Genomic DNA, 26,481 nt, shown 5'->3' with positions numbered 1-26,481 from the left:
GAAACTACCATGGACCACGGATAGGTACCTTAGGAGACTCTCCGCACGACCTGCTGATAAATCACTACCCGCCCCGCTCCGGCTATAAGACTCAAGACCCATAAGCAACAATGAAGTCTCCAGGAGCCCTGAAACTACTACAAAACATCTCAAGCACACAAGTACGGCCTTATATAGCAATGGCAAGCGATTCACCAGTCCATTTCTTCGACATCACGTCGACCCTGCCCGGTATGAACAGTCCAAACCCCTCCTGTCCTGTACTAATCCAGTTCACCAGGTTCCTCGAAATCATGGTCCCCGAACACCATCAAGACCCGCATGGTCCTGAACTACAAGCGCATCCCCTACACCCAAAGCTGGGTGTCCTACCCTGACATCGCACCTCTCCTGACCTCCCTCGCCGTACCCGCCAACCCAGATGGAATCGCCTACACCCTCCCCACAATCAACCACAAGCCGACCGTCAAGTCCAACCCCACCGGCACCCTCACGGAGTCCTTCGCCATAGCCTGCCACCTAGACCAGCACTACCCCACCCCGTCGCTCTTCCCCTCCGGCGACGCAAGCTACGCCCTCACCATCGCAGTCGGCAAGCTCCTAAGCGCCGCGGTCGGCAAGGCCCGTCCGCTCATCGTCCCCAACGTCGCCGATATCCTTGATGATAGGGGGAGAGAGTACTTCATCAAGACGCGGTCTGCATGGTTTGGCAAGCCGCTATCCGAGGTGCGGCCTCGGGACCCGCAGCAGGTGAAGGAGGCGACGGACGAGCTCAAGAAGGAGCTGGAGGTGCTGGCGCAGATGCTCCGGGGCAAGGTGGGGAAGACCGGGCCCTTCTTTGAAGGGGATAAGCCTGGGTATGCGGATTTCATCGTAGTTTCGTTCCTGGCGTGGGCTGAGAGGTCCGATAAGGAACTTTGGCGGGAGCTGCTGGGTGCCGGTCAGGGGGAGTTCAAGGCCTTGTGGGAGGCTTGTATTCCGTGGGTTGAGGGACAGGGTGAGGAGAAGGACTGGCCGATTGCTGAGTGAGATGTCTAGCTGGAACTGTATATAGGAGGGCAGGATCGGCATTGATATACCCATGAGCGTAGAATCAAATCTAGCGCAAGCTTGCAGCAGAAACAAAATGGTCCCATTCAGCGCCCTATCGCCTATCAGGGGATGGAAACAGTGAGATAAAAATACACTTAGCACGTTGCCAGACACTCTATACCATCCGCAGCAACGCAATCGTACACAGCCTCTAAATCACCACGGCATAACTGCCCTGGGCAACCCAGCATGAAACCACTCACAGACCCCGCAGGAAGTTAGCCTCTCTGATCGCCTTCCTCCGAGCATCTCTCGCGCTCTTCGTGATCTCCGTCCGCTTCTCAATGCTCTCAGCCGCCAACGCGAAAAGGTCTTCTGCCCCCTCGCGGTTATACTCTGCAGGCGTGATATCATTAGCGTGATGGTGAACCGGGATCTGAGGCGGAAGCGTCGCCGCCCGAGCAGCCATTTTCTTCTCGTAGCGTTTACGCTGTTTCTTATTCAGAGCTGGGACAGTATTAGCAAGACTTCATCAAACCATCCACAACGGAAGCAATAGGAAAAAGAAAAAACGTACTGCTAGGATCCACCCCTCCCTCCTTCTTCGTTTTCGAACCATCCTCCAACAAAGTCCACAACCATTCGGGATACTCCGAATCATCCAACGCAAACACATCCGGCTTGTTCTTGAAGTAATTGAGCCCGTTCAGCTTCGTGCCCGCAGGCGCAATGCTAGGCGTCCGCTCGGCGGCAGCCTTCACGGGCTTCTCGGGGTTGACGTCCACGTGGACGCCTTCGGGGGTACTCAGCGGCTGCGACACGCCGGGTGTAGCGGACGAGATGGCCGAGGGGATGGTGATGTCGCCGCCGACGGGCTGGCGAGGAGCGGGCGGAGGAGGTGTCGCGAATACTGTGGGTTGGCCGTCACTGTAGGCCCGGAATTGGCTGCGGTGGATGGGAAGCTGGCGTGCGCATGATGAAGCTGTCCATGAGACTGTGGGTTGCGGTTGGAGCTGGGAGAGGATGCTGGTCCGGCACCGGCGGCAGATCATCTTGCTTGTCGTTTAGTACCGTGGAGGGGATTGAATAAATATATCCCTAGTCACGGGCTCACGGCCTAGTAAGATGCCGTGGATTTAAATATTGCGTATTGAGGTGGATTTGATATGAAGCCGATATCTGAAAACTGCGGAATGAATTTGATGCCAAGCCGGAGGTGATGATCACGTGATGTGGAGCAAACTGAACTGCATTCGTGCCTCAGGTGTATACTCATCTAATAAACTAATAAGCAACTTCAACTTCTGAAATATATGGCACATGAGCACTGTATGGGAATCAGATATTTTTGTGCCAGCTGAGTTGAAGAAACCCCGATATAGGGTGGATATGACTATCTTCTGCAGGGTGGGACTAATATGGCATATTAAGCAGCCTTATTCCTCTAGAGCATATCCTTCTAACAGCAGCAATGAGGCAAAAGTCTTCTTAAAGGCTCTCCATGCCTGAACTGCTTGTTTAGGTCTCTCAATGATTCGATTTGAAGTGGTGGTGTGTGTTCTTTACAGCATCAACATTATAAAAAATTACTGTATTCTTATCACTCTCATGACTTCTACATTCCTATGCTGATCAATATAAATCCAAAACGAAGAGTTCATATTCTAAGCCGGCGTATGCTACCGCATATTGATCATCTACAATGGAACAAGCATGAGGTGCCGTCCCAGGTGATGCGTCTACCTCCTATTCGCCGTCCATGTCCTTCCGGATGGGACGCAAGCAATTACGGATATGCGCCTGTCTTCCGAACCCTTCTTTACCTCCTGATCAAGCAAACCAGAGCAGAGAATAGCATTTTGATCCTCTTGGCGTCGAGGGCATGTTCTATGCTTATGGTCATTTCTTGGAGGCGTTGGATACTGCTACATAGAGATGAACTCTGGATGATTGAGGGCTGACTTTCGTATCCTCAGCTTATTTTCAGCCTAGCGAGCTACATATATAAAAGCATATTGAGGCCACATCATACATGGTAACTATAACTATAGCTCATGAACCCCCCTGTGACCTTACCAGAGTCACAGTCTATCAATACATGTGCTGTGAACTAATCTCTTTGAATACTCCGTGGTCTGTATAGTTATATTAAGCTTGAATCCTTCCACCTAACATACAGGTGGCGCCGCTTGGCTGCTTACCCAGGGATACTTTAGCCGCAAAGATGCCTTGGCAAATTGCCAGTTATATGCATCTCGTTTTGATGATAAGAAGAGAAGCTTCTCTGCATAAACATGTTTACCTCGGACTACCTCGTCCGTTGGATCGTCGTCCAACCTTCTTCCACTGCTGCGCCAGGTCATCCTCGTGCTTCTAGAATACCACTCGTACAGCATATACTGTTGGAATACTGCGCGGAATAGATGTACGGGCTACATGCCTGACAACTATTGAGCATACGTCACGTTCTCTCGCAATATCGGCAATAAGGAAGGTTGCGTTGTGGCCCTGCCGGTTTGCCATGATGTTCATCTCAAAATTAGAGCGTAGGACAGCAAGGATTTAAGGTACAGAAAGTGACGGAGGCCAAATTATGTAGATGGAAGAGGGTTCTACTATCTAGACAGAAATAGAGGTTGGTCTGTTACGAATATGATAAAAATAACTGAGAGCGACTCACGAATAGAGAATGCACTTACACATGTACTCAGCATATGAAAGAATATACAGGCCCGTTCATCACCTAAGACTCTAGTTCAAGGTCTATTAAAAATGACAGAAGGGTATATATGAGGTTTGGCTCAAGCTTATATAGTCTAAGTTGTTAGGTAGTTAGGGTTTACCGCTGAGATAAGCATTGCACATGGGCGGTACAGGCAACTGCTAAGTATTATGAAATAAAGGACACGGTCCCTGGATTATACTCATCGCAAGCATTCATGTTGTATAGAACGTGAAGAAGTCAGCTTCATGGTCTTCGTCTAACCAACCAATCAGATCAGGCGCATGGACATGGCGCTGGGACCAGGTGAGGGGATACTAGAGGAGCTACGGATAGACTAGAGAGCTACAGAGTCCACCTGACAAAACAACAATCTCAATACTCCAAAATACTCTTCTCATTGACACATGGACTAACAAAAGGCCAAGCTGTGGTAACTTGCGTATATTACGTTCGTGTCCAACCAGGCCGCTCAATATTATGACCTGAAGAATGCCTCTCTAATGATGCAAACCAAGCAAGAAACAAGATGAGCAGATTTTCAAGACCCCCAATGCTCGAAATGAAGAACAACACAGAAATGATTAAGGATATAGAAAGCCCACCAACGCCATACCAAGAGGGAAAAATGTGACATGCAGCGACATAACTAAGTAGACAACCCGCTGACTTCCAGGAAATTGCACAAGCTCACACAAGCATCCTTGAGTGACTTTTCCGTCTTCCAGTTGAGCTCCTGCTGCGACCTTGTGGCCACGGCGACACAGGAGCCCACATCCCCCGCGCGGCGATCAGCCGCCGTTCGGGGGATGTGCTTGGAGGAGACATCCTCCATGGTCTCGACCACTTCCTTGACCGAGTGTCCGCGACCGGTTCCCAGGTTGAATGTGCGGAAGTTCTCGGCCAGTTTGCCTTCATTGGCAGCGCTGAGGGCCGCAATGTGACCACGAGCAAGGTCGGTGACGTGGATGAAGTCCCGGACCGCGGTACCGTCCTCGGTGTCCCAGTCAGTGCCGAACATCTGCAACTCCTTGTAGTCGCCTGTCATGACTTTGACGACGACAGGGAGTAGATTCGTGGGAGTCTGTCTGGGGTCTTCGCCAAGGAGGCCGGACTCGTCACATCCGATGGGGTTGAAGTACCGCAGAGCTACGATCGTCCATTCTGGGTCGGAGGCGGCGAGGTCCGCCAGGATGGCCTCGCAGATCCATTTGGTACGGCCGTAAGGGTTGGTGATGCCTGTGCAGCCGGGCTGAACAGTTCGTTCAGCACCTTCGTGGTCCACATAGATCTCCTCCTTGTGAGTGCAGAGCTCCTCCTTCAGGGGGAGACCGGAGGTTGCCAAGGTGCCGTACACGGTAGCCGACGAGGAGAAGATAAAGGTCTTGATGCCATAGTCACCCAGGGTCGTGGCAAAGTCGATGAGGCCGCTGACGTTGTTGGCATAGTACTTGAGTGGGTTACGGATGCTCTCTTCCACTGCCTTGTAGGCAGCAAAGTGGATGACACCGGAGATCTTGGACTTGGTTGTTCCCCATCGGGTCTGAGTCTGGTGCTGTTCTAGAAGGTCCCGGAGAGCGGCAGTGTCACGATAGTCGTGCGCATGCAGGTGCAGCGACGGCATCTTGGTTCCCTGCTGCTCATGGTACTTGGACGCTAACAGCTTGATGCGCTCGAAGACGTTCTGAAAGGAGTTGCTGAGGTTGTCGATCACAATCACATTATAATTGGCCTTAAGAAGTTCCAATGTTGTGTGACTGCCAATGAAGCCGAGGCCGCCAGTGACAAGGATGTACTGGTCGAGAGGGAAGTGGCGCAGAAGATCTTCAAGATGACCATCAAACAGGACGGACGACTGCGTTGCGGGCGTGTCCACGCAGCTTGGGGAGCAAGGCTCCACCGGAGTGCTTACGTCGGATTGCTGGTGGCTGTCCATTGCTAGTGTTGATCGTCAAGTTGAAGATCACGCCGAGTATTGATATGCGAGGGGGGGATTCTTGAAAAGGAAACGAGGGAGTCTGTTTGGATTTTGCTCAAACGAACGTGGATGAACTCGGACAGATCGAAGAAACGAAGGAAGAGTTTTATACTCAAGGGCAAAACAAGCACCACCTGGCAGCGGCCCGCTCTATCCAGCTGGGTCAGGCAAAGAGGGTATTGCTTAATCTACACGGGAAAACAACTATAGAAGCGATTGGATGATACCAGGATACCAGAGGGACCAGATCTCGCCAGCACAGGGGTACAAAAAGGAATAAACAAAAAAACAATTATATCAGTCAAGGGGAAAGAAGAAGAATCGGCCGCAGCCTCAGGAAAAAAGCCGACTAGCCAAGGATGAAAAGACGGAAACGAATGATGACAGGGAAAAATGAATGGGAAAAAGAGAGAGAGAGAGGGTAGGCTGTCCACGGAGAACGGCCTAGATGCTTGATGCTTCAGAATGAATCGTCACTTTGCCTCCCTCTGGAACAATGCCAGAATCGTCGAACGAGCCCTTGAGCGCCTCCACAGCAGTAACCCAAAGGTACTACTCCGTGAGCAGGATCTTTGGAACCAGAACTTGGACCACATGAAGTCAGGAAGAGAGACAACTTGCCTGCGAACTTAGCCTAACTACGAGACTAGAGGGTCTGGTCTGCTGCATGGCATGGTCGAGATCGGCCCCGCTCGTCTATTTTGGGCGCGATTGTGTCCGATTGCCCGGACCATATCATATCGTATTATTTGTTTTATGCCCGTGGATCATAGAATTCATGACTACTGTTTTATTTTTCTGGGTCGAGATGCGACCAATCCACTACGAAACCAGTAAATCTCTGTTCTATCCGTCTAGGGCTGACTAGGACTAGACACTACTACTTATTCCTTAGGCTTCCGGCGCCATGTCCTGTCCGGCCAGAGCGATAATCCACTTGATGCGTTTCTTCTTGTCCGACTGTGACGCTCGGTGATTAGCTTTGTCCCTCGACTCGGTTTTACTTTTATTATTAATAATAGTATTTACAATGGCCGAAAAACACGTGAGCAATAGACGCTGTTTGCAAAGCCGGCGCTCTCGAATCCTCTTGGCTGCCATTGTTTTTATTGCTATTCTGGCTGTTGTGATTCCTCCGGCGGTTGTGGTGACGCTGCACAAGAAGAACGACATGGGGCCTAAATCCAAGGTCTTTGTGCCTCTCTATGTGTACCCTGCACCCGGAGCCTGGACTCCGCTTGAAGATGTGTATGTCTTCCCACGTTCCACCCCCTGCCTGACCTTTTTTTTTTCTGTCATCCTCTGGCAGCGCGAGTGGGAAGCTACTGCAACAGGACAGCTAAACGCCACAGGATCTCCAAACACCCGGACGTGAACTTCACGGTTGTGATCAATCCAGGGAGCGGACCAGGACCCGACGCTTTGCCTGATGCCAACTACACGCGGGAGATCCCCAGGCTGGGCTCATTCGAGAATGTGCGGCTTTTAGGCTATGTGGCGACAACCTACGCAAAGCGCAATATCTCGCTGGTGCGCAGGGATATCGAGACCTATGCGGCGTGGCCAACGAACAGTTCCAACCCGGATCTAGCCGTGGAGGGGATCTTTTTCGACGAGACTCCTCAGCAGTATGATGAGGATGCCTTGGCGTATCTGCAGGAGCTGACCGATGTTGTGAAAAATACGCCTGGTTTGGGCCCAGATCATTACGTATGTTTCCTCGGGTGGTATTGTATTTTTCCTCGCTTACTACCTTCCCGCCTTTGTATTGATCGCCTTTTGGATTCACTCATTATTGCTTTTTTTCTACAACACTGTCAACCAGTCGGTTTCCACTGTCCAGATGCTAAGTGCTACAGGTTGTCCACAACCCCGGTGCAATCCCAGACTCTCGCTACCTGTCGACAGCAGATTCGACTGTCGTGTTCGAAGCGACATATGACACCTTTCAGGAACGGCATGGAGCCAACCTATTCACGGCGATCCCGGACAGCAATCGCAGCCAGCTGTGTGCGGTGATCCACTCGGTGCCGGAGAGCGTCGAAGGGTCTGCGCTTCGGGGGCTAGTCAAGCAAGTTCGCAAGGTTGCAGACGAGATTTTCATCACCCACTTGGACACCGACTACTATGCTAGTTTTGGGCGGCAGTGGCCTGAATTTGTGGCTTTGATGGCGAAGTAGACCGAGTACCACCCTGCTGCGTCTAGCTGCATAGCTGATGAGCATTGATGACATGATGACATTATGATAGACGATGATGTTGTTGTTGTTGGATAGGTACAGGTACCTACTACTGGCGAGGCTGTACTCGTACCGACCTAACTGCTTGTATTTAAAGCTGTAAATTTCAGTATACTTACGAATACTTACCAAAATTATGGTTAAACGCATCTCACGTGAATCACCTCAAATCCACTCTACCAGTAACTCATTGCTTTGGAGCAGACACTGTTGAGGGAGTTTCACTTCACTCCGAATAACTGGGACTGTCCCGACTCCAGATCTGAGGCATCGCCTCAAACTCTGTACTTCATGCTCCGTACCCACTTCTTTCTTTCGATACGAAGAATGGAGTACAAGTATGGAGTAGATGTACCTCGTAGTCGAACCAAGTACCCATACCAAGACCGACTACTGCATATGATGCAGGGGTATCTGCGTCCCAAATTTGAATCCCCCCGCTTGACTAAAACATACACAATCAGTGGCCGGGGAACAACTGGCTCGCAGGGTGGCGTTTGGCTTGGCATTACCTGCCGCGAGCGTATCCCCATCCGGAAGGTAGTTATTTCGATCTGTTGTTGGTTGGGTTGGGTTGACTCTAAGACATACATACAGAGATGTTGTCACTGTCTATGGTACTGCCGTTGCCAGTTGGCTGAATCGTGATATTTATAGAAGAGTCGTTTCGTACTTGGGTTGGGCTGGTTGTCCTCCGTAGTAAACACACAAAGTCAAGGAGTGAGGGTACGGAGCACGGGGTACGCGATGCAGGAGATAGATCGAAAATACGTAGTACGGAGCAGACTACGGTGTACGAAGTACCTACCCTTGACGTGATATGACTCGTATTATTATTTATCTCATCATGACGCTCTGTGGTGATCCAAGATTTGTAATTATGCCAATGCCGCGGCTCGTTTCATGGTGTTTCGGACCGCTGTTTCGAAGCCGGTTAGCCCGCTCTTTCTCGTCCGTGTTGGCACTTGGCCTGCAGCTATTCAGAATTTTACTTCTGTATAATAGACTATAATATGCTCGTACTAGACACAGAGTAGGATAGTCTGAAGGATCATCGAACTATGATGCATAATCCACGAAGATTTCTACTTCAATTCCTTAAGTGCCTGAGAAAAGTCCACAAATATTAATTCATCAATGGGTCTGGTCCTCAGGAACAGGCCAAAACGGAACCAGAGAACCACGGCGCCATGACAAACTCTATCTACGACCTTGTATTTAGCATTAGTATTTATCTATCAGATGGCCCTGGTCCACAGTGACCAGTCGGTGGATCGCTGGCTGGCGCTAAGGTAACTTTTCCAACACAGGAGTTTGCAGCCGACACATCAAACTAGTTAAACTCAATCCATCGATCACTTCACCAAGAGTCTAGAGAAAAACTCTGTCTACTCTAGTCCCTTATTGAGTTAGGCTGACGAGTGATGTCTCACCAAAGATCCGCGATCCACCGCCTTCTACGGAGTCTCTCTGCGGAAATCTTGCCGACGGTAGGTATCCGTGGCTAGTGTTTCAGTTTCGGACTATTACGGCATGCGAATCGCGCGGTTGAGCAAACGCTGGTCAGTATCCAGTGGGCAGTTTGCAGTTCGCGCTGTTGCTGTGGACTGTGGTTCTCCGCTGGTTCATGCTCAATGGATTGTGGACGGCGGCTACATTACTTATCCAGATACGGATACGCCAAGATTCAATGCTAGGAATCGAGCGCGATGTTGAAGGCCGAGATGCGTGAGGTTAGATGTTGGGATCCCTTACTATGTCAAGGTGATAAATGATACCGTCGTCGAATGTACGAGTGCATGAACTGAGACATATATGCAGATATAATTAGATCCTCAAGTTCCAGATAAACAGTTACAACGTCAAAAGTCAAGATCAGATGAAACAAAACTCCGCCCATGCTACTCCATAGTCATGCTCGTCACTCCTAGGCCAGACCACCGCTGAGGCGGGAGGCTTAACAATATTCGACCCAATTGTCCAGATTCATATTCTTAATGACAGTCGAGAAATTGCCCGAGCCCGCAAACTCACAGGCCTTGTCCTTCTGCTTCGTCGTCACCGAAAGATCGTTATTGGTCTTATCCCCCTTGGGATACTCGATGTGAAACACCGGCTTGCCATTCTGCGGAAACACGGCGTAGGTGTCGCACTCGTCGTACTGCGCACACTGCTCGTTGACACTCCACTGCATGTTTTTGATCACCGACGGGATGATCGCCGCCGCGTTCTTCAGCCCGACCGACATGTTCCGCGCATGCGCCGCATTCGCCAGGAAATTCACAAACCCGATCGAGTCCGCCTGCGTCAGGTCCAGCCCGTTGTCATTGTCGTACCCGTCCACATTGTCCGGGTCCACCCCGTCGCATCCCTTGTCGCGGGCGAGGTCCAGCCGGTCAAGCATGATCTGCCGCACGCTTGCCGAGCTGAGGTTCAGCCACTTTTCGCCGGGCCAGTCGGCCAGGTCCTTGCCCAGATCCGCGTCCTTGAACTTGCCCTTGTCCGGTCGCCAGTTCTCGTAGCTGCCAGCGGAGAAGTAGCAGATTACCTTGCGGCCGGCCTGCTGGAGCGCTGCGATGGTGGATTGGTTGTTGGTGAACAGGTCGATGTCGTATATCTCGGCGTCGACGGAGGTGGTGTCGTTCAAAGGGTTCAGCAGCTCGATTTGCCATTTTGTTCCCACCGCAGGCTGCCACTTCGCCGTTGTGTAGTTGCCTTCTGGCGGTGTGGTCGTATCCCCGCCTGAGCCTGAGCCTGAACCTGAGCCTTCTTCATTGTCGCCGCCGCCGCCGCCCAGCCCGACGCCTAATCCCACGCCGAGACCGACTCCCAGGGCGATGATGACGAGAAGAACGAGCGAGAGGACGAAGAGCTTCTTCCTGGTTGTCCATGATTTCCAGCCGCGGGCCGACTGGCCTTTTTCAAAGGGATTCATCGTATCAGTGGAGTAAGCAGTAGATCGTAGATCAGTAGGAGTTATGAGATAAGATAGTGGGCACGACTGTGAATATATGGGCTATGGCTGTCGGTCTGCGAATGCACAGCCGAATTGATTTGGAATCTCAATCAAGTACAAGTTACACAGCATCCAAGGAAGCGCTGTACAAGACTCTCCAGACTCTTGTCCAGACTCGTGAAAGAGAGCCACAGTGCGATCAGAGAATCAACATCTAGACTTGGTCTCATGAACAAAGAAACTGAATAATGCGGCAGCCTACGGAGTTAGGACTAGCCCGATTGGGCGATGGTTGACAGGCGTCTAGTACTCTATTGTTTGGGGCTGAGCTATTTGTTGTGTGAGTGTGACCACTAGATGTAGACGATGATCTATCCATCATATTGATTAGTTAATACGTACTTCGTTGTGACTAGGTCCCATGGTATCATCCACCTGAACAGATCTGTGCCTCGCCTTTACCCTCAGTACTCTATAAATATCCACCATAGGAAGTGCAGACTCTACCATTGCAACCTTGCCAACTGGCCACCCCAGTGGACTTGAGTCTTAGCCTGCAGCAAGTCTCAAATCCCAAAATCCCGTCTCAAGGAAGACTTTTCACCTTTGGAACCTATCCAATCACGCACGGCCAGATAATCTCAAATATGGGGCGTTTAGCGCCGGACGCTAAACCTTAGCGTGTAGGATCGTACCCGTCCCGGTTTGTTTGTTTGCAAATACACGGGATGATAAATACAATTATAAAATACCTTACAATACATGGTACACAATACAAGCTGTACCTTAGCTGTCCGGGTGTTTTTGTCTGACTCGCACCATGGATAGAACACTCCTGGCGCAAGCTAGAGAAGGTACATACCCACACAGCTGCCACGTTGTTGACACTTACCGTTGACTGACCATAAGAACTAGCTCGTCGATAGTCCAGAAACATGGTCTTCCATTTATCCGCTGACATGGTCTTGATAGATGCTGTATCCATGCTCACAGCTTAACACAGCAGCAATCAAAAAAGTAAACAAAAGTCAATTGAGAGCCACACATACTACTGGCAACAGGTACCCCGTACTCTACGAAGAAGAACCAGTCACATCCGCCACTTCACTGCCCTGGCATCCACATGAGCTTGAGCTTGAGTATCCGCATCGTACAGGAAGGACAGCATTCTGCAGGGGTAGAGTAGCCGTGCCTAAGCCATACCGGTACGTACAGAGGAGTAAGCTGGCGGCGCCGAAGAAGCAAACAATGTCGCCTGCATGCATGCACGGGGGGGACTGGACTTGGCTTCAGCTACAGTTACGCCGCACTCTCGCCTACTCCGGATGGTGTGATGAGATGACATTAGTAGATGACAGCGCATCGTCGGATATTACTTTGCATTGCGCTGCGTTGCAATGTAGTTGCGGTAGGTAGGTACTACTGCGCGAAGTGACGGAGAAGACCGATGCCTCTACCCTACTGAGTGAGATGTGTGCATCTGTCCAGTGTATAGTCAAGTCTACGGGGTAAGTGTAGACTCCGCTAGATTGAGCCAGCCAAAAGTCAAATTCAGCCATTTCAGCCGAGCACAGTCCTTGTCCAAGTAAGGGGTAGCAGCCGGTAGATACTTGGCAAATTCTCCGGCCGAGACATGTCAACTAAGTAAGCTCCTGGCAGGGATACACGGCATTGACCGTTAGAATCGACTATTGAATATTGACTTTGACTTTATTTGCCTCTGGCACCTGACATGCCGGACTATTGATTGCCTTGCTAGCTTTAGGGGATAGACAGGAGACGGGGCCGGATAATATGATGAGTCGATTTAGCTGTCACTGTCACTGCCCCTGTCACTGTCATGACCGGCGCCGGGACCGGTGTAACTCGCCAAGATATCCGTTGTGGATGCATACGACTCAGGTCCAAGGGACCAAGTCTTGGACTCGGCGTGGTGAGGTACGGTGTGTGGGCTGATGTCGGTTAGCTGGTTATATATTTGGTTAGAGTTAATTCAGATATGACCCATGGGCCATACCGTGGACGTGAGAAAATGATTCAGTTAGGGTCTTGTCCCGACTGTATGATTGGGAATGTCTTACAATTGGGTCTTGGCGTGAGCATGCTACAATACAGGTTCATGTTGAAACAGTCGCCACATTATGGACGGTCAATTCACTAACTATGCACTATCATTACGACATGTAATAGTATCAGTATAAGGGATGGACTGATGTAGGTGGAGTGAGGCAGCCTAGAGAGCAATAGGAGTGGAAAGGGTGAAGGTAACCGGGGATCCCGACAGCTGCACCCACACGGTCAGGGGGTCGCTTCCCAACTTCTCGGTGGTATAGCCCTGCGTGCTGGTGGGAGCCACAGGGAAGGTCACCGGAATGGGCCGGCTGCAGGTGTTGCCCTTGGCCGTCAGGGTCACGGCGGTGATCTTCTTGTTGGAAACGGCGTACGACATGGCGTAGCCACACTGGTCGCGCTGGTACCGCGCAAGGAAGGCGTCGGACATCTACATCATTAGTTAGTCGGGTATAGAGGAGTAGAGAGAACTAGAGACAAGAACATACCTGTTGATGGGTGAGGGTGACCAAAGGCCAGTTCACCAGGCGGACGAATTCCTGGACAATGGTCTCAACCCACGCCTGGAAGATGGAGTACTTGGCCGACACGCCGTTGATAGTGATCGGGGCCACGTCCGCGTTGCGCAGATTGGCCTGGTGGAACATGTACCCATCATGCCACAGGCCAAAGAGATGGCGCATGGTGTCGGCCTTCTCGACGGCCAGCAGGTCGGCAAAGGTGCCGCTGCCGGCCGACGTGTCAATCCACTCCTGCAACGTGCAGGCCGGAGTGTCGCAGTTGTAATAAATGCGGGTGGCCCAGCGGCCGTTGATCTGCATGCCGGCGAACCCGTCCGATTCGACGGTGGTGAAGTAGGGCCACATGCTGTTCTGCTGGTTCATCAGCACCGGGCGGGTGTTGTCACCGACACAGTTGCGGATGCCGTTGTCCCACCACGCCTTCAGGGCATCGCCGTTGTGCAGACCCGTAATGGCAGGGGGGATGATGCCGTTCGCGGTGAACCACTTGGCCTGGGCCAGGCCGACCTGTTTCAGCCAGGCCTGGTTGAAGGAAATCTCCTTGAAGATGTCGGAGTAGGTCGAGTTGTTCTGCTCCTCGTGGGTGAAGGTGTGCGAGATGTGACCGAACGCGTCGCGGTTGGCCGGCGTGGCCCACCACTTCAGCAAGTCGTCGAGCTGGGTGCAGGCGGCCGTCCAGTCGTAGACAGTGGGCTTGGCGGGCCACAGGTCGGTACCGGTTCCCAGGGGCTTCTTGAACTCGAGGGGAGTGTCGGGGGGAGAGTCGTACTCGATGCCGCCTCCGTTGCACGCCCGAGCACCCGCGTCGGTGGACGACGACTGCTCAATGTTGCCGTTGCCGTTGTGGCCGACCTCGACGAAGTAGGAGCTGCCGGGGTTCATCTTGGCGTTGATGGTCGGGACCCACGCCATGATGCCTTTCATGTCAGCGACGGTGATCCGGAATGTGGTGCCGTTGGGATGGTAGATGTCGGTCTCGAGGAACATGTCGTCAATCTGGGTGTTCAGGTTGACCCGGCGGTGTCCCGCATACAGACCGCGGGTGATCCAGGTGATCCATGCGTGCTGCAGGAAGTTGGAGGTGGCACTCCAGTCCGTGGCAAAGCCAATGAAGAACGCCATCTGCTCGCGTCCGTTAAAGTTGTTGATGACCGCAGCAGTGGTGTTGGTCGAGGTGACCGAATTGGCGGCGAACTGGGCAATCTGCTTGGTGGAGGTCGTGTTGGTGATCGTGGCCGGATAGTGCCAGAGACCCTCGGTGCTGACCGTAGCGCCGGTCTTCAATCCCGCGGTAGGAAAGTCACTGGTGTCGGTGAAGGAGACCAACTGCTCCACGCCGGTGTTGCAGCAACCGCCGTTCACAGCACTGGCACCGAAATTGGGGCCGGGATAGACATCCCACTGCACCATCCGCACGCCATACGCGAGCTGGTAGGCATACAGCTGGTTCCATTGGTCGGTGGTCAAGGCACTCTGGTAGCCAGTAGTGCCCCCGTAGTCGTAGCTCACTTCGGCCGCAACGACAATACCGCCGTAGTTGCCGACGTTGCTGGAGTTGAGAGCCGGCAGGGTAACACCCGCCTGGGGGACCAGCAACGTGGTGTACGGGATGCCGTACGCATTGAGACCCGAAGTGGCCGAACTGGCCGACGAAGAGTCCTTGGCGATAACAAGGATGTTCGACAAGACCGAACCCTGGCTAATGGGGGAAGCCGAGGGGGTGACCGAGGCGATGATACTCGAACTGAGGCTGAGAGACATGGTGGAGGACAAGCCAACCGAAGATGAAACGAGTGTAGTTCCGGTGGGAGTCACCGGGGTAGAGGTTAACGAGAGAACAGCAGACGAGGTGGTCAGCCCAACAGTAGATGCTACACTACTGCTCGATACCGTGGTCTGTGATGGAGACCCAGATGTAACGACTGTGGGATTTGACGTCCAGACACCCGGGGGAGTACTACAGGTTATAAAGCCAAAGAAGCAGCCGGCCTGAATCACCCACGAGAAAACCATTGTGGGTGGTTTGAGTGAGCAGGATGACGAGGCAACCCAAGTGCGCAAACAAAGTCAAAGCAAATAAGTTGATCAATCAGGAGATAAACGAGAGACTGGGTGGAGATGACCCTTTGGATGGTGGTGGACTGGAAGGATCCTCCACTGGGGAAGAGACACAGGAGAGACACAGGAGAGACAGAGGGAGTTCAAGTCAAGACGAATCATGTGTGACGATCAAATGCTTTTATGTATGCATTGCATGCTGACAAGCACAAACACACGTCAGAAGGCTGAAAAATCTCCTTTTTTTTCTGTCAGGACCATAGCTCGGCCGTGGCATGGCATCGTACTTCGTACTCCACCCGCAAGACGATCTTGGGACACACGAAGCTGACGGAAGCAGTTTAGGAGAATTCCTCCACCATGGAATCGTCGACTTAGCCAGAAAAGGTCAAGAGAACCGAGGACAAAGACAGTATGTATGCTGCTAGTATATGCTTTTTCTTGCACATATCCTATGGTGAGTGACTACGAGGACTATGGTGTTGGGGCCACTGCAATTGCCCTTGATGCATCATGTTTCTCATGCAGCGGAAATTATCTATCTACCGTGACTTTTCCCGGCTAGAAAAAGCGAGGAATGGATCCGGATTTAGTCCCTTCGCAAAGAGTCAAGTCAAAAGATCGCACTGAGCCCACACCGGGGTCCAGATGAGCCGCTGGGGAAGATTGGAGGACCATTGCCCAGTTCCACGAGACTAGCGGGAACCGTACGATTCAGTTTGCAGCAGAAGGGATTATTATTAGCATTACCAAGACCAAAAAGAGGGGCTCCCAAGCGTCCATGACTCTTGAGACTCGAAGCGGGTGTCCATTTGTACTTATGCTACAGCGGTCCGTGTCAGGGGGGGTCCCGTGTTACATACAGTGTATTACAAACTTTGTATCATGTATTGCAGAAATCTCATTTCAGAAAACAATGTTACAAAACAATACAGCCCATACTCCACTTGGACCAACTTAGGGCCTTGTCGTTTGTTTCGCACTTCTGCATCTCATGGACATGCGGAATCCACCTCGGGCACTTCTCAATCTCAGTCGTCAGCCCCGATGACAGGGATGAGGGATGAAGAGGCAAACCAAGGATCGGGCCAATGGCGCCATTGCTATCAGAAACCCCGGTGGTTTCCAGAGACGGACTACGAAAGACTGACGAACTTGCTCCTGGAACACTCGTCGCTTCGGGGTTTAGCATACATAATAAGAACCAACAGGAGATGCAGCTAGTATGCATGGTCCTGTTGTACATCCACTGTGCCAAGCTCGGAACAAATTGACCCAAGACGGAGGAGGATGAACTTGTTTGCTGTCCACCGGATTTCTCCGTAGATTTTCTTAGAAAGGCTTTTCCCAGATGGCTGCCACGCTGTTGACACATTTCCAGTTCACCAGGATTGAAGGATTCGAACAACACTTGGACGAGAGTGTACTGTGGTGACCCTCGTGAGGTTGTTTCATACGGTGGGCCAGAAACCACAACCCTTCTTAGCGCCATCTTAGCGTAGACAGATGGGCAACGAGGCTATTTTTGTCTTCATGTCCTCCTCAATGCTGGTCTGCCGAGACAGACCGTCCATGAACTAAGTATCCATGCGGTTTTGTCGAGAAATTTCAGTGATTGACTTTGCCGAAAAAATCCCAAAGTACATGTCTTGCCGCGAGCTAGATCCTCTGAGGAACCTTTTGATCATCCTTCCACGCCACTGGATCTGAACTGCCAAATGTTGGGCCACCACCGCTTTTTCGCTCTATGACGGCAAAAAGTCGTAGTCTAGAGGCTGGTAGATGCTGCTGGCTTTGACTTTTCGCTTGCCAGCTCTCTGACCGCGTCTTGATTGATCGACCGTCCTCTCGTTTCTTTTGCCTCTCGCTCGTTCTATACCCTGTACTCGGGACGCTCGTTTATGCACGATTGCTCACTCGCGTCGAGTCGATCAGTTACGGTGATGGTCTTTTAGAAAGATTTGTATCTCTGTTTGTGTACATTTTCAGGCTCTCGGAGTCTTCTTGTCTCTCGCTTTCTTTTTCTACCTCCCTCGTTTTCCATGTTTGTCCCTACTCCGACCCCTAATCTCTAATTGTATCATCATGGTTTTTATTGACTCGTCTACTGTCAATGGTGATCCTGATGATAAGCCTCGTCCCGTTAAGCCTCACCCCGTGGGATGGGAGCATATGACAGATCACTGGTGGCAATTTGTATGTATTCTATCCTCTAGAGACGTCATGGTTTACTAACTTGGTGAATAGGTCCTCATCGGCTTGCTCCTGGGTAGCGTAGTAATTGGATCTTCGTATCTCCTCTACGCGGGTCTGTCGAGAGCTCGCAAATGGTACAAGGTAGGTATTCTTACTCTCTTTTGTAGCGACATTGTTGACGGTCTACAGTCGCGAGCACAATCAGCAGTTGTGCCCAAAAATGTCTCTGATAGGCTGGACCGACTATCGAGGCAGCAACTGTCCTTGCCCAACGTCCAGTTGGCCAAGAAGCCGTCGTCTTTTGGCGTTTACTTGGGCTCTTTCGATTCATCCCCCACTAAAGACCAGTTGAGGCTACTGAGTCAATGGGATCTGTTGATCGTAGATCCCTCACAGTCCGGTGTGGTTGAGGCCATCTCGCTGGTCGAGAGGAAGCAGTTCCTGGGACGAGTAGACCTCGGTTCCGGCCCACTGTCGACACTGGCGGCCATCGACAAAATCGAGAGCGCATTGAACAGGTTCAAGGGTGCGCCGTTCTGCGGCATCTTACTCGCCAACTGGGAAAGCAGCTTCAACTCAACCTCCATCAAGAAACTGGTGGAGGCTCTCCATGCCGTTGGCCTGGCGGTGTATCTGGAGACCGCGCCTCCAGACTTTCTAACGGACCACAAGACTCTGCAAACCGACGCAATAGCTGGTCTGGTCATCCGCAATGCCTCCATTATGCCCGAAGGCGAGAAACGCGACTACTTTCAGATGACCAAGATGCAGCCAACCATCAAAGCGTTCGTGTCGGAAGCTTGCATGCGCGATTTTGTGGTCATGGCCTGGGAAACCGTCGATGACAACGCGCACCTGTCCAATGCAGTCATTCAGCGATCTCTGCAGTGGTGCAACTTCTATAGCGCTATCACCTGGATCGGCCGACAAGCTGCTTTGCAGGATGCCTCTCTGAACGTCAAGATTCCGGAGCCCTTGTCTGCCTTTAGTTGGTTGAAGGAAGCCGAGATCATGAAAGTTCACGACATCTGGCGCGCAAATCTGAACATCCAAGAGGATGTCGTGGACAAAGACGCATGGAACACTCTGCTGCAATACTTTCCCACTCTGGAGGGCGTGCTCACCTCGTCCGAAAGCAAGCCACAGCGCATGGACAGCTCGACGATCTCGGTTCGGGATCCACCGGAATGGGTGGCACAGGTCAGGTCGCAGGGCAGCCCGCTGTCCATCTCAATGGCAGGCGTTGAGTACAAAGAGTTTGGCTGCTTTCCCTTGGGATCCGAAGCCACCACCGGCGCTTTTGTCGAAATCCTCAAGTCCCAACAGCGGCTCAAGTCTCTTGGACTGCTTCACCCGGTTCCGTCTGAGAAAATCCAAAAACTTGGCGCCCTCCTGCGCAAATTCCACGATAAATTCGCACAGTCCCACTGGTGCGACTCGCCCAATCTGGCCGCTACCATCAAAGAACTTGCCAATTTTGCCTCCCATGACTCCTTGCGCATCTATCTAGGGCTCGATTCCGGTCTGCGCAAGAGCGCTGATGTCCGCTTCTGGGCCGTCTACCAGACCGACTCGGACGGATTCGAAGTGTTTGCCTCGAAAAGCGCTCAAGGGCTGGCAGGAACCGTGCTGCACACGTTCCTATCCGCGAGAGGATTCCCCCGTCACGTCTGCTTCGAAGCGGAAACCGCTTTGGCTGAATGGTCCAAGGACGTAAACGAAGACATCGGCCTGCCCCGCCGTCTCATCCAGGATGTGGATGCCCTGAGTCCCGAGGAGCGATTGCTCCTGCTGCAGCACCTTTCGCTGACGGACGCAAAGAGTGAACTGTCCGAAACCATCTGCAGGTACATCCGCAGGCAACTCATCGATGCACCGTCCCTTGCGCAGCTCAAGGAGCTCAACACCGTCGCGTATCTCGACGGATCCCTTTCGGCAGAGGCCTTGATCAAGACCCGCGTCAACTGGTACCGCGATCAGGGCTGCCGTTATCCTTCAGCTGCGGCATGTCTAGCCTTGTTCCTGGAGACGGATGCTGTTTTCACTCGCATCCTCCGAGAATGCCGCGAGAGTGATCTGGCTCAAATCACAAACGCCCTGTGTCAGCTGGTCCACAAGGACCAGATCGACGTGTATGCTGACATCATGACGCTCTCCCTCTTCTGCGCGGCCAGAAAAGGTGCCTTTGACGAGATCTATATGGAAGTCACCGATCGCAACCCCTTGTTCAACGACCAGGCCGATCAAGCGGCCGCGTTCGCCGAGTCGTTTGCTCTTGGGTCGCGCTGCGAAGCATACTTTGACCTCTCGCCCAGCGCGTTCGGAAAGCTGCTCTCGGGTCGGTTCAGAAGATACTACAAGGATCGGGAACTGCCGGACTGGATCAACGGCGCTCCGCAGATGGCTACCTCTTATGCTGGTGCGCAAATCGATGTTAACCCCGACGACAAGGTCAAACCCATGCGTGGGTACCAGCGCTTCACCTTCCTCAGCGTCTTTGCGGTTCCAGCCCTGATCGACATTCTCCTGCTGACCCTGTATGGCCGCGGCTTGTACCTCTCCAGCCAGATGGGAGACGACGTCATGCACAGTGCTTCCATCGCTCTGATGATCTCTCTGATCCTGTCGGGTGCGGCCGGCACCTGGATCGCATGCGGTGGATCCTACTACCTGATTTCCATGGCTTTTGCGGCAACCAACATGTTTGTCTTTATCCGACTCATCGCAGGATTCGCCTTCACCGTCGCGGTGGGACTGATCGGGTTCATTGTCATATCTGCCGTCAAAGGCCCAGGTCCCGGAATCGCCTTCTACCTCTACCTCGTCGCCTTGACACTCTACTTCACTATATTTGCCTGCCTCGCGTGTTTCAGCTACCCCGGATCCAAGTTCCTCTCTGGCCGCAAGGCCATCTTCGCCTGCATCCCTGTCCTTTTCATCTCCCCGATCGTGACGAGATGGAGTCACCACGATGTGGTCATCTACCTGATTGTGCTCTACATCTTCATCGGGCTACTGCTGCTCAGTCTGCGGTCCGTCGCCTCCAAATGGGTAACCTGGTACCAGAACATCCGACGCACAGATGACACCGAGATCCGCAAATGGTATGTGTCCACGTATGGCAACAACGACGAAAAGTGCTTCGGCGGCCTAAGCGATCCGGCCGTGCTGAAGCTGTCGAGGGAAGCCCTGTATCGTGATGTGATGGCCGAAGTGTCCCGTGGAATCATCTCCAAGCCGACAAAGGATCAACTGGTCCTGGAACTGGCCCGAGACTGGGAAGCGACCAACTTCCTTCTGAACTGGTACTGCCGGTATGCCGACGTGCCCCGGCCCATCCCTTTCAGCTCGGGCTGGAACATCCAGACCAAGGTCGGGCTTGACGTGCTCCGCAACTCGCAAAAGGGCCAGCGCTTGCATAATTCGTTCATGCATTGGCGCCAGTCAAGCCGGGAGATCGGCTGCGGTGTCCTCTACTTTGTCTTGGCTCTGCTCGACAAATGGGTCGACCTCCTTACCGGTGGCGCTCTCACTGGTTTTTTGCAGTCAACCAATGACGACATCAGCTATGCGGTTGGTTTTGGCCTAGCATATTACCTGATCGGCGCGGTCCTCATCGACACCAAAGCCCAAGAGCTCCATGACCTCATCGGGGGCCAGACCAACCAGGCGGTAGGTACGTCCAAGGACATCCGTCCCTCGCAGAAGCGCGCCGTGAGGTTCAAAAGGCACGTGTATTGGAGGACGTTCTTCAGGTATCTCATGTGGCAGGTATGGAGTCTTGCCTTGTCGACTGCCTTACTCTGGACGTTCCGGGCGTCAAGCGATGCCATGGCCATGTTCTGCGCCTATGTGATCGCGTACACCGGCCTGCTGTGGTATCAATACACGAAGATCTTCTCCGGACCCCATGCCCTCAAACCATTGCTTGTCGGTGTCGTCGTTGGTCTGCTTGTTGGCATCGTCCTCAAGACCTGTGTACCATATAAGATCATAGATGATAAACCCGATAAGTTCAAGTATGGACAGGTCATTGGACTGGGAATCGCGACCTGGACGACGGCAATCCTCACTCTGCTCACTGCGAAAATGGGTATGCCGAAGAAGGTGGACTCGCCGGTCGACCTGGGCAAGACGTTCCACGCGTACACTACCCCGTGGGCGGATCCCGAATGGTCCCAGCAGGAACTACAGACCTTCTTCGAGAGAATCTCTCTTGTGCCCTCGGACGCGCGACTGAAGCTTGAGCCTGGTGTGCATCCTGGAATCGAAGTCAAGACTCTGCTGCTTTCGCGCAGAGAAGAGCCAAGAATCGAGGAGGCTTTCCCAAAGGCGCAAGATCTCATCAACCTAGCCCTGGAATCATGGGGTAAAGGGGAGATCTCGATCGAGCTCGTTCCCTTGGGCGCCCTTGGTCCCGGCATCCGCGCTTTGAGCTGCAATACCACGGACCAGCTGAAATTGGTCATCGCTGTCGGACGTGGACTGGATCAACGCATCGACGTCAGCGGGAACTGCCAGGTCATTGCTGAGACTCTTATTCACGCAGTGTCCGAGTCCATGCTGCGGATGCCTCACGAGTACGCGGTGCTTGCCGAGTCGCTCGTCACGGCGGGCGTGACCGAGACCATGGCCCGGCAGCTTCGCGAAGAAGCCAACACGCCCGTCGTCGTTCGGTGGGCCAAGAAGGAGCTCCTCCGGCAGCTGTGTCTGGGTTTCGAATGTGACACGCACTGGGAGAAACTGCCCAAGACCATCCGGAAGGCATTGCTGGATCGTTGTCTCGGCAAACCTTCGCACTTCTCGGACCGCGACAGGCAATGGCTTCAGGAGCACCTTTGCCGCTTTGATACCAGTGATCTGGATGTCCACGTTGCCCGATGCAACCTGGGAGCCGCCACCGCCGTTAGCATTCTTGATTACGCCCAATACGGCACCGGAGAAGAGGCCCTGTTCAAGGATGCCGAGACGCCGCTGTTCATCCCCTACGTGTCCAACAAGTTGCCGGCTGCTCTAGCGTTCATCAAGGAACCCCTTCACAACTTCTGGTACTCCGTTGCGTCCACCATCAAATTCATCATCATTGCCTTGATCGCCGATCCGGAATTCCAGAGAGAGTTCGACTATGTGATGAAACAGCGCGCGCCCGTCATCCGGGTGCCGTGTGTGTTTATCCTCAACATGATCTGGTCGTACTCGAAGATCATGCAGGATGTCATCCTGTCATTCTTCCTCTTTCATGGTCGGGACAACGTCAAGCGTCTCTGGGACGAGACCAAGGGCATGACCATCAGCATCAAGAAGAGCAGGTTCATGGTCCAGGGTCTCGACGGAACCTTCACTGCTTTCAAGCACGATGACAAGGACGGAGGCTTCAAGATTTACTACTACGGCGGCGAGCACAAGACCGAACCCGAGGGCGTCAAGTCGCTCAAGTACGTCAGCACGTACTCCAAGGAGATGCTGCTTCTCATCCGGCAAGAGTTCAAGGATGGCAAAGCGATCAACGAGTTCCATTATGACTACCGCGCCCCGACGAAGAAGAATTTCAAGTTGACCCGCGCGTCCGATAGCAGAATCCCAATGGGCCGGCGCTGCATCCGCGGCGACAGCCATCTGCAGAGCGTTCAGTATAACCGCAAGGGTCTCATCGAGGCCGGTTCCTACATGAAAGACGGCAATCTGATCCGGTTCAAGTATCACTACCGGAAGAATCCCCGGTTCGGCGACGAACTGCTGCGCGCGGAGTTTGTGCTTTCGCACATTACCTGCACCGTCTCCTGGTGTGCGCCTCCCGTCCGGCACCCCGAGAAGGTCGAGCGATGGATCCCGCACTCCAAGGTCACCGAGGCGACGTTTGTCCAGGGTGCCGATGTCTACGAGGCTCGCTGGCTGTACGACCACAAGTTCCACCCCACCATCTTCACCACTCTCAACGGGCAGAAGATCCAGACGCCGCCCATGATCGAACATGACTTTCTCGGCGTCCTGGCCAAACCCAAGTATACCAGCTTTGTGCACGACAATCCCCTCTTCTACTGCGACAGTCTCAGCTCGAACACCATCACCCGCTTCCTGGGACTCTCCACCAAACGCTTCCCCGTCTCCACCTCGCGGGCCCGCTCTCTGGTCTGGAAGGCGTGGAAGGACCGTGTCGACTTTGACGGCATCATCGTCCGTTGGATGGATGAGCGGCTGCTGCGCAGAGACAAGACGCTCGCCCCGTACTGGCGCTGCCGCGATCGGGGCGACCTGGCCTCGGCGAAGAAGTACCTGGATCTGCGCGCGGACACCGTCATGGCGAGCGCGGATCTCGACGACAACATTTCCAGCTGGACGCCCATGGCGATCAAAGTCAGTGATCTGCTGAACTTTGGTCCCGGTGGCGATGCGGTCGTCAACACCCGGTCCAAGGATTTCGGATCTGACACGGACAAGTCGCTGCACGTCATGGCGGCCGACACGGGCACCTGGCCGAACGAGGGAGGTGGTGTGTCTGCCTGTCGGCGTGATATGATCAACTCGCTGCGGACCATCAAGTGGCACATGATCTGCGAGTCGGCCAACGACTTTGGCATTCCCAAGCACCAGACGGAACAGAACGTGCTCTCGTTGAAGATGGTCCCTCTGTGGGGCTTGGACTTCTTGACGCCGACCCATGGTCTCTTCAAGAACAAGCTCGACTCGGAGGTGGAGAACGTCACGTCGGCCAACGATATGGATATCAAGATGAACTTTATTCCGATCCTGACGGCTCTGGTCAAGGGTGCTCGCGCCATCGAGCTGTCCAAGGCCGACATCCACCAGGCCACGCGGGCCCTCGTCAACCTCAACACGTACTTCCAGGACTCAAGGCACTGGACCCAGGTCTGGAACAGCGATATCGTCAAGGAGAGCTGGCGGGATCTCTGGCTCACGCAGGAGATGCCCAACACGATCCCTTCGGCGCAGTGGTTCCATACGGAGCTTCCCACCCTGGGGACGCTCGATGTTGCGCTGGAACTGTGGTACCGCTACCTGTTCATCTTCTCGATTCCCATCCCCGAAAAGATCCCCAGCGTGTTCCAAGCCTCGCATCACAGTGTCAGTGCGTCGTACGGCGTCGTCTGCAAGATCAAGCGAAACTGTACCCTGCAGATCTGGGACCACGCGATCAGCTGGCGCGAAACCAACCTCTGCCTTTCGTCTGCCCTGTGCAAGCTCTCGCCGTTTGTCCGAAACTGCCTCCTGGGTTTGATGCGGATCACCTCCGTCATTACACTCCATCATGCCGACATCATCTCGCCGTGTGCCGACTTCTTCAATCCTGGATGGGAGGTGGAGATCGGTACCTGCCAGGGAACGATCGAGCACCGCAACATCTTCCGCCGCAAGGTCGACCCCGTCGTCAACGGTATCACGGACATGCAGAAGTTTGCCCCCGTCAAGGAGATCAAGTCGGAGCGCCCGACCGTCACCATGCTGTCGCACGTCTGGTATGCCAAAGACATCAAGACCGCCCTGCTGGCCGCCGACATCATCATCAACCAGTGGAAATTCGACGATTATCATCTTGACATCTACGGCGCGATCGACAAGGCGCCCACCTACTCCACCGAGTGTCAGGAGATCATCGCCTCCAAGGGTCTCCGTGGCCGTGTCACCCTCCGTGGCAGCGCCGACCCGATGAAGGTCCTCGAGAACACCTGGCTGTTCCTCAACTCATCCCTCTCCGAGGGTCTTCCCCTAGCCCTGGGCGAGGCCGCCCTAACCGGCGCGCCCGTCGTCTGCACCGATGTCGGCGCCTCCCTCCGCGTCCTCAGCGACCCCGATGACTTCTCCCGCTTCAGCGCCGTCGTCGCCCCCAACGACGCGCTCGCCCTCGCCCGCGCCCAAATCACCATGCTCGCCCTCCTCGGCGAATGGGCCAAATACGCAGACGACACCGAGCCCGCCCCCGTCCTCACCTCCTCCCCAACCCCAGACGACGTCGCCAAGATCACCCGCCGCATGTACGAGAAGAGCGAACACCGCCGCAAACTCGGCATGATGACCCGCAACATCGTCCAGAAGTCCTTCAGCGGCGACCGCTACCTGCGCGAACACGAGCAGATGCTCTGGATCGGCAAGGCCGCAAAGGCCATGGCCGCCCGCTCCGCTGCTGGCGGCGACGTCCTCGCCGAACCCCTCGACATCGCCGCCGCCCTCCAGTACTCGGACCCCATCGAGGAAGAAGTCATCACCATCCCCCAGAGCGCCGTCCACTCCTGGCGCTCCTCCGCCGCTTCGGGCATGTCCACCCTCTACTCCAACGTCTCCGGCTACCCCATGCTCCCGCTTACCCGCCCCGCTTCCATCCGCTCCTCCTTCAGTAACTTCTCCACCGCCACAGACTCAGACTCCTTCATGCCGCTGCCGGGCAACGCCTCCCTCCCCGTCTTTGCGCCCCGGCAGACCCTTTCCTTTGACACTGGGGGAGCAGTCACGCCGACAGGCAGGCTGTCGCCGTCAGGCCGCCTCTCTCCTGCGTTCAGTCGGCACCGGCACTCGCATGCCCGCTCCATCTCCACCCTTGGCCGCGAGCAGCTTCGTGGTCTGCAGCGCGAGGAACCTCATCCGTACCGTAACTCGGATGTCAGTTTGCATATGCGGGAGGAGTTTCTCCAGTCGAGTATTTTCAAGACCTTGGATGGGAGCAATGGCAGCAGCGGCGGCAATAAAGTCTGAAG

General features: G+C 53.7%; 7 protein-coding genes across 7 annotated transcripts; 3 read left to right on the top strand and 4 right to left on the bottom strand.

Annotated features, from left to right (window-relative positions):
- Positions 1–179: 179 nt before the first annotated feature.
- On the top strand, positions 180–1,029 carry Aud_003101 (glutathione S-transferase family protein; the record flags this gene model as incomplete). Its single annotated transcript, XM_043288058.1, has 2 exons — positions 180–231; positions 281–1,029. 2 exons carry the CDS (start codon positions 180–182, stop codon positions 1,027–1,029), a joined length of 801 nt encoding a protein of 266 aa, XP_043143993.1.
- Positions 1,030–1,291: 262 nt separating this feature from the next.
- Positions 1,292–2,084, bottom strand: Aud_003100 (mitochondrial 54S ribosomal protein mL54; the record flags this gene model as incomplete). The annotated part of the gene is made up of 2 exons (XM_043288057.1): positions 1,292–1,539; positions 1,610–2,084. 2 exons carry the CDS (start codon positions 2,082–2,084, stop codon positions 1,292–1,294), a joined length of 723 nt encoding a protein of 240 aa, XP_043143992.1.
- A 2,319-nt stretch (positions 2,085–4,403) lies between these two features.
- Positions 4,404–5,690, bottom strand: Aud_003099 (NAD-dependent epimerase/dehydratase family protein; the record flags this gene model as incomplete). Its single annotated transcript, XM_043288056.1, has 1 exon — positions 4,404–5,690. One exon carries the CDS (start codon positions 5,688–5,690, stop codon positions 4,404–4,406), a length of 1,287 nt encoding a protein of 428 aa, XP_043143991.1.
- A 1,072-nt stretch (positions 5,691–6,762) lies between these two features.
- On the top strand, positions 6,763–7,912 carry Aud_003098 (spherulation-specific family 4 protein; the record flags this gene model as incomplete). Its single annotated transcript, XM_043288055.1, has 3 exons — positions 6,763–6,980; positions 7,085–7,442; positions 7,592–7,912. The coding sequence occupies 3 exons, from the start codon at positions 6,763–6,765 to the stop codon at positions 7,910–7,912; spliced, it is 897 nt and encodes a 298-aa protein (XP_043143990.1).
- A 2,017-nt stretch (positions 7,913–9,929) lies between these two features.
- Positions 9,930–10,907, bottom strand: Aud_003097 (endo alpha-1,4 polygalactosaminidase; the record flags this gene model as incomplete). Its single annotated transcript, XM_043288054.1, has 1 exon — positions 9,930–10,907. The coding sequence occupies one exon, from the start codon at positions 10,905–10,907 to the stop codon at positions 9,930–9,932; it is 978 nt and encodes a 325-aa protein (XP_043143989.1).
- Positions 10,908–13,161: 2,254 nt separating this feature from the next.
- agd3 (putative extracellular serine-rich protein) lies at positions 13,162–15,532 on the bottom strand (the record flags this gene model as incomplete). The annotated part of the gene is made up of 2 exons (XM_043288053.1): positions 13,162–13,428; positions 13,487–15,532. 2 exons carry the CDS (start codon positions 15,530–15,532, stop codon positions 13,162–13,164), a joined length of 2,313 nt encoding a protein of 770 aa, XP_043143988.1.
- Positions 15,533–17,662: 2,130 nt separating this feature from the next.
- gtb3 (glycosyltransferase family 4 protein) lies at positions 17,663–26,479 on the top strand (the record flags this gene model as incomplete). Its single annotated transcript, XM_043288052.1, has 3 exons — positions 17,663–17,773; positions 17,825–17,914; positions 17,963–26,479. The coding sequence occupies 3 exons, from the start codon at positions 17,663–17,665 to the stop codon at positions 26,477–26,479; spliced, it is 8,718 nt and encodes a 2,905-aa protein (XP_043143987.1).
- Between the last annotated feature and the right edge of the window lie 2 nt (positions 26,480–26,481).

This window comes from Aspergillus udagawae (genome assembly GCF_001078395.1).
Source record: "Aspergillus udagawae IFM 46973 DNA, scaffold_2, whole genome shotgun sequence".
NCBI classification, from domain to species: Eukaryota; Fungi; Ascomycota; class Eurotiomycetes; order Eurotiales; family Aspergillaceae; genus Aspergillus; species Aspergillus udagawae.
Note: the sequence above shows the minus strand (reverse complement) of the source record. Positions and strands in the feature narration are given on the sequence as shown.